At 28.1% G+C, this 7,500-nt stretch overlaps 3 protein-coding genes and 3 non-coding genes across 6 annotated transcripts in view; 2 read left to right on the top strand and 4 right to left on the bottom strand. All coding sequences in view use genetic code 11, as the record gives it.

Moving 5' to 3' along the window:
* Positions 1 to 945, bottom strand: part of matK — a 1,518-nt gene extending 573 nt beyond the window's left edge. Inside the window, exon 1 of the mRNA in view lies at positions 1 to 945. This exon is cut by the window's left edge and continues 573 nt beyond it. Coding sequence (YP_009574630.1; maturase K) covers positions 1 to 945 — 945 coding nt within the window.
* Positions 946 to 3,904: 2,959 nt separating this feature from the next.
* trnK-UUU lies at positions 3,905 to 3,964 on the bottom strand. The gene has a single exon. It is a non-coding gene; the product is annotated as a tRNA-Lys (tRNA).
* A 1,376-nt stretch (positions 3,965 to 5,340) lies between these two features.
* On the bottom strand, positions 5,341 to 5,412 carry trnQ-TTG. Its single transcript has one exon. It is a non-coding gene; the product is annotated as a tRNA-Gln (tRNA).
* A 421-nt stretch (positions 5,413 to 5,833) lies between these two features.
* On the top strand, positions 5,834 to 6,028 carry psbK. Its single transcript has one exon. A coding sequence (YP_009574631.1; photosystem II protein K) covers positions 5,834 to 6,028, from the start codon at positions 5,834 to 5,836 to the stop codon at positions 6,026 to 6,028; it is 195 nt and encodes a 64-aa protein.
* Positions 6,029 to 6,399: 371 nt separating this feature from the next.
* Positions 6,400 to 6,561, top strand: psbI. Its single transcript has one exon. A coding sequence (YP_009574632.1; photosystem II protein I) covers positions 6,400 to 6,561, from the start codon at positions 6,400 to 6,402 to the stop codon at positions 6,559 to 6,561; it is 162 nt and encodes a 53-aa protein.
* Positions 6,562 to 6,707: 146 nt separating this feature from the next.
* On the bottom strand, positions 6,708 to 6,795 carry trnS-GCT. Its single transcript has one exon. It is a non-coding gene; the product is annotated as a tRNA-Ser (tRNA).
* Positions 6,796 to 7,500: the final 705 nt, after the last annotated feature.

The following is a 7,500-nucleotide window of genomic DNA, read 5'->3' on the forward strand; positions in this document are numbered from 1 at the left end:
CAAGTGAAACCACACATAAAAATGACATTCCCATAAATTGACAAGGTAATATTTCCATTTATTCATCAGAAGAGGCGTATCTTTTGAAGCCAGAATTGATTTTCCTTGATATCTAACATAATGAATGAAAGGATCCTTCAGGAAACATAGGATGCCCGGAAAATCATTAGCAAAGACTTCGACAAGATGTTTTATTATTTTTCTATGTAAATAAATTCGCTCAAAAAGGACTCCAGAAGATGTTAATCGTAAATGAGAAGATTGTTTACGGAGAAAAAGGAAGACAGATTCGTATTCACATATATGAGAATTATATAAGAATAACAATAATCTTGAATGACTTTTTGAAAAAAAAGAAATAGCTTTATTTGGAATAATAACAATATTCCAATTAGAATACTCATGAAGAAAGAACCGCAATAAATGCAAAGAGGAGACATCTTTCACCCGGTAGCGAAGGGTTTGAATCAAGATTTCCAGATGGATGGGGTAGGGTATTAGTACATCTGCCACATAACTTAAATGTGGGAATTTGTCCTCTAAAAAAGGAAATATTGAATGAATGGATCGAAAATTGTAAGATCTTACGATTTGTGCCCCTTCTAAGGAAGATATTAATCGTAAAGAAAATGGAATTTCCGCAATGACTGCAAATCCTTCTGATATAATTTGAGAATACAAATTCTTGTTGTATCCTAAAAATGGATTTTGGTTAGAATCATTAGTGGAAATCAGCAAATGATTCTGTTGATACATTCGCGTAATTAAACGTTTTACAATCAGTAAACTATATTTATTATCATAAGCTACATTTTCCAACAAAATAGATCTATTTAAACCATGATCATGAACAAGTGCATAAATATACTCCCGAAAGATAAGTGGGTATAGGAAGTTATGTTGCCTAAATCTATCTAGTTCTAAATATCCTTTTAATTCCTCCATTTATTTAAAATTAGATTGAAACCCGGGATAGGAGATTTGATTTCTTGGGTTATTAAATGACACATAGTACGATACAGTCAAAACAGGATATTATAGTAAGAAAAGACTAGATAGATACCCCGGAAACAGATAAGACTTATCAACGGACTCTTTATCCTTTCTTTTTCCATCTAATTAAAATCTAATTAAATCGGTTTATGTTCATTATAGGATAACAAGATGGTTAGAAATCCTTTATTTTTTCAACCCAATCGCTCTTTTGATTTTGGAAAAAAAAAGATTTTTATCAATATACTGCTTTTCTACACATTCATCCCCACACTCTAATGGAGAATATCTACTAATAATTAGGATTAAAAAAAAATCGATAATCTACTTATGGTAAAAACATTTCCCGTATCAAGCACTAATATATTTTTAACGTTTAATTAAATCGGGTAATTATTCAAATTAAGAACAGAAACTCGTTGCTTTTTTTTGTTTCCCTAGAATTGGAGCCAAAGGACTCTATCCATTTATTCACTTAATCCAACTTTAATATTTTTTTTTATTTTTTTTTTTCCGCGTCAAGAATTCAAACAAGATTTTGTATCGATCCGATAAGATACGAATAAAATATTCTCAAAATTCTCCATTAATAATTAATACGACATGCTGCTTTTTCCATTCCTTCCTTTCAGGATCAGTCGCGGTCTTACAAAGCTCTACCGATGGTATCGACGAATCCGTTACTTCATACAAATGTGTAAAAAATGCTAGTCGCACTTAAAAGCCGAGTACTCTACCGTTGAGTTAGCAACCCGAATCAAAATGTATAGATCCAATCGGAATCAAAAAAGAGATTTAATTACACAACGCAATCAAAATATTAAAATAGAAAAAATATTTCTAAATGATTCTGAACATAAAAATGAGCATATCAGATGCAAATACAATGACGTCCAAAATAAGAAGATAGATTAAGATAAAAATATAAATAAAATGTAAATTGATCGACTACCAAAGATTTTGTTCGTATGTTATACATTATTATCTTATCCATTTTTTTTTATTAAAAAAAAAAAGAAAGACTTCTTGTATCCCAGCAAATCCAATGAACCCATCGTTTGAATAAAGTAAAAAAAAAACCAAGTCTATAGAACAGAGAAATAGATACATTTATTCACGATCGGATTATATTTGTTTGATATACTGTTGTCAATATGAATGTTGAGAAAAGAACATAATGTAGAAAACCATAAATTAAAATACAAAATTATTCAATATTTTCTATTTAATTCAACAATATTTTCTTATTAAATTCAATAAAATATTGAATTACTATAACTATAATAAAAATCAAATAAAAAAAAAGAAAGTGAAAGTTTCAACGAAAACCAACCATTATTGAATTAGCAATAATAATAATGTAAAATTTTCTATTTATAGACCCAACTACTTCATTTATTCACTTTCTTTTTTTTCTATTTATCTGTCTTATATGAATTTATCTTACTAAAATAAAAAAAGAAGATGTTGTCATTATAGACGACAACATCTTTTGGTAGTAATAATAAATGGGTAGGAATAGAACAAAAGAGGGGGAGTAATATAGAAAAGTTTATACAAAGTTATATACAAGTCATCCCCCTCCCCTTTTTTTTTATTTCATTAATTTAATTTCATCTGTTGATTAAAGGAAAGTTCCATAAAAACTCCCGCCTTCTTTGAAATATCATGAACAGTTCCCGTAGGTTGAGCGCCCTTTTCAAGGAAATATAGAATAGCGGGAACATTTAAATAAGTTTGATTCTTTATCGGATCATAAAAACCCACTCTCCGAAGATCTCTTCCTTCTCTTCGGGATCGAACATCAATTGCAACGATTCGATAAACCACCCATTGGGATAGATGTAGATGAATAATACTCCCCCCCTAGAAACGTATAAGAAGTTTTCGCCTCGTACGGCTCAAGAAAATTCGAAATTATGTCTATGTATAGAATCTTTAATTAATATTAATTAGATCCATAAAATCATCAAATCAATTAAACTATGATTTAAGTACTTTTCCTTATTCTTATTATTTTATTGTCCGAAAAGGGAAAAAAATCATTCGTATTCACATCCTCATAACTCAAGTTGGATAATTTTCAAATAACCCAAAAGAAAACCTTTAGGCATTTCGTTTATTGAGCGGTCTCTAACCACGCATTTTTTGTCTGTCTCCTTTAGAATTTTTTTGATTCTTCATTATGATCTATTTATTGAGACAACTGAAAACGGTATTTACTTGTTCCAGAATTCTTTATCGTTTCCTTGAATCGTTGGGTTTAGACATGACTTCGGTGATCTTTAATCATTTCAAAAAATGGGAGCAACATACCATTTTTGTAATTTCTTTCTATCAAAGAATCATACAAATGGTTGATTCCCGCGTGATACACTTTTGATCGAAACAGTTTTACCAATTCCAAGCAATTTTCCTTATGAATTTGAAACTTGCTAGAATTGGATCCTTTCGATTTCTATATCTAAAATATACTTACGAAGTTGTTTCAACTTATTAATTAACACTAACCCTAGATCCGTGCCCCTAAAAAATGAATCAATACTTTTTACTCGAGCTCCATTATGATCATGTACTATTTACACCACAACCCCCAAAAAATGAGGTTTTTCTAGTGGAACAGAACAAACGATGTCGAGCCAGAAGCACCCTCATTCCTATCATTCCTATATAATGAATATAAAAAAATGGCGGATGTCAGAATCCACAACCGACCATATCCTTCAAGTCGCACGTTGCTTTCTACCACATCGTTTTAAACGAAGTTTTACCATAACATTCTTCTAGTAGGTTGCTGTAACCAGTATGTAATTGATTCAATTATGGAATCATGAATAATCATTGGTTCTATCGGTACATAGTAATCTATACTTTTATGAATAGGTAGTTTATGAAGAAGTCTCAGCAAGAATTCAATTTAACTCCATAGATTTTGATATTAGAATTTGAAATTCTAATATCAAAATTCGAAATAATAAATAACACAAATAAGTTCTTTTTTTTTTTAATCTGCATCTTGAATCTTCAAGTGACTTGAAAAAATAGATTCATCAATTTAACACTTCTTCAAGTACCAAGGACTCGTAAGACATTATTCAAAAGATTAAATTGATTGAAAGATTTACTATTTCAATATCATTACATTATTTGAATAAAGTTTTATAGTAAAAGTAAAAACCGTATTCTCATAATAAGAGAGAAATTCATATTCTGATTAAAACATCAATCATTTCAAACAAATAGATAGAGATAGATCAAAAAAAATTAAATTTGTTTTTTTTTTTTCATTAGTTTAATTAATTTATAATTTAATGGGGTGGAGAATAAAGACTGATTTAAGAGAGTATTGGGGTTGTTATTATTTTTGATAAATCATAATCGAAAGAAAAGAATAGGAGATTCCCATATCTATCAGATCTAAACAAATGTTTTTGAAAGTAATTATATATATATATATATATATTCTATATATTCTATGTTAAATATTTTTCATCTATGTTAAATATTTTTCATTTAGGGATCACAAATCTCTTTTCGCAAAAATGAATTGAAATAAATAAAGTTTTCAATGAAATAGAACGATAACAAGACATACATATAAGCATTTCCTCATTTTCTGCGTAGTTTATTTGACTTGAAAAAATTCAATAATCTTTTTGCAACCTTTACCTAAGGTAAAGTGAATAAGATAATACACTTTGTCTCAATTGTTACATAGATTTACAATTATTCATTAGAGAAAACATAAAAAAGAATCCTAATCCTATAGATTATTGATTGAAGTTAATTAGTACCCCAATATCAAAAACGCACCCCTGTTTATAAATTTTAAAATGGAAAATCAGACTGCTTAGAATGCAGCATTTAAAATTCCAATGGATATCGTAAGTAAGGCTTTCTTTTTCTTTTTTATGACTAACTAACTTCAATATGAGAGGGATAGGCATACAATGAAAAGCCCGTCCCCGGATTTTGCTTTTTTAAGTAAAACTCTTTTCTCTTCTTTTGATCTATGCTCCCATCTTACCTGGATACAAATCGATTCAATTCTATTTGTGTGTTATTTGGTGTTATTTGAATACGATTCCATTTTTGAAAAAGATATAATTCAGATAAGAATCAATCATTATAAGAATAATAAGAAAAAAGAATCATATTCTATATAATATTATTTATATTATTTATTATTTGATTATTTATATTATTTATTATTTGATTATAGTCTTAATAAAAAAACAGAAAGTTGTTTAAAATAAAACAAAAAAAAGACAATCTTTTCTTATGATAGAAGATATGTATTCTAATACAATATATATAATCTGATATGATATATATAATAGGTATGTTCTGGGACGGAAGGATTCGAACCTCCGAATACCGGGACCAAAACCCGTTGCCTTACCACTTAGCCACGCCCCATTTTATATTTATATTCGACATTAATAAACACTAATATTGTTATTAGTTGTTCGTCAATTATAGTCCAAATATCTATAGAATAGATTGGTACTAGGATTTTGATACATTTAGATATCAAATTAAACGAAATTTATTGATCATTACATATAATTCAATTAAGATATTGTATGAAAGTATGATTTCTTCTATTCTCTTTTCATTTGAGAATTGAAGTATTTTTGATTGAGTTAGTTCAAATCAAAGAAAAGTTTTTTGGTCTACCTTCTTTTTATTTTTTAATTTTGAGTTTTTACTCATTTTTTTCTATAACTTAAACTAAACAAAAATAACATTATATTATCAATTATTAATAACTCATATTAAGAACTCAATCAAAATAAAAATAAATACAATTATCTTCAAGAACAAAACAAAGAACAAAATGTTTGTTATGCTTAATATCTTTAGTTTGATCTGTATCTGGCTTAATTCTGCTCTTTCTTCAAATAGTTTTTTCTTCGCCAAATTGCCCGAGGCCTACGCTTTTTTGAATCCAATCGTAGATATTATGCCAGTAATACCTCTGCTATTTTTTCTCTTAGCTTTTGTTTGGCAAGCTGCTGTAAGTTTTCGATGAGATCTTGAATACTGTCCTAGAAAAATTCATGATTTGTTCTAAAAAAGATTCTAACAATTGATATGATAAGATCAGATAGGTTTTATAGTATTAAACTTCGATTCAAATATGGAAATTCTTGTATCGCCACAAAAAGTCTGGGGATCACCTCATTTCCGCATTCGGACCTTTTTTACATTGAAAGAACTTATTAGAGTCCCCCACAATTAGATATTAGATATTGTGGGTATGAAAAAAATGGGTAATGAAAGACTTGACTCATATTCCATTATAAATAAATTTCTGAAAATTATTCTCTATTTCTAGATTTAAGATTTATCAAAACCATTTCTTGGTGTCAAAATAAGATATATGTGGTATAAAAATGGAGAATCTATTCTCTTTTTTTTTCCAAAAAAAAAAATGATCTTGGAGATTGTGTCATGCTTACTCTCAAACTATTTGTTTACACAGTAGTGGTATTCTTTGTTTCTCTCTTTATCTTCGGATTCCTATCTAATGATCCAGGACGTAATCCTGGACGTGACGAATAAAAAAGAAAGTTTTTATTTTCCTTGATCGATTTTTAAATGTTCTTAGGATTTTATCTATTCCACATCTTTAACTATTAAATAAAAAAAAAAAAGACTCGTCGAAATTGAAAGATAAACAAAAAAAAATACCAAGTCATTGACAAAAGCGGAAAGAGAGGGATTCGAACCCTCGGTACGAAAAACCCGTACAACGGATTAGCAATCCGACGCTTTAGTCCACTCAGCCATCTCCCCCATCTGAAAAGGATAATTACTATTTTACATTACACAAAAAGTAAGGTTTGAAAAAAGGGTCTTTCTTTTATACCTCTTCTTTTATTATATTTATATTATTTTTATTCTATTATTAGTTTATTATATAGATATATAATATATAATTATCTAGATATAATTATCTAGACATATCAAAATATAAAAAATATAGAAAAAAAGTTATTCCATTGATATAAAATAAAGTAAGAAGGGCTCGAAAGAAATATCTCCAATCCACTATTCCAATGAATATAAATGAATATAAATTCATATTAAATTAATATATATATATTAAATTAATATATATATATATAATTACCTATATAATTATAAATACCTAAATATAATTATATATTTTATAAGTAAAAAATAAAATATATAGTAGTAATTTATATAAAGAAATATATAAATAATATAAAAAGTACCTCTTTGATTTCGTCTGCAAGAGCTTTTTAAAATCCCACGGCCTGGCCAGGTCAGTACCTCGCCGGGCCTTTTTTTTTGTTCCAATGACTATTATTTGAAACAAAAATGCTTGTTATGGAATAAAAAAAAAAAAAAAAGAAACAATGGAACCATATATTCTTGCACAATTTTATGTTTTGGGGTACGTATTTTTATCGAGCCGTATCTGTCAATGTCAAAGCACCGCCATCAAAATAAAAAAAAAAACGTGTTATTTAGTTA

The sequence above is a fragment of the chloroplast genome of Carya illinoinensis, assembly GCF_018687715.1.
Source record: "Carya illinoinensis chloroplast, complete genome".
Classification (NCBI taxonomy): domain Eukaryota; kingdom Viridiplantae; phylum Streptophyta; class Magnoliopsida; order Fagales; family Juglandaceae; genus Carya; species Carya illinoinensis.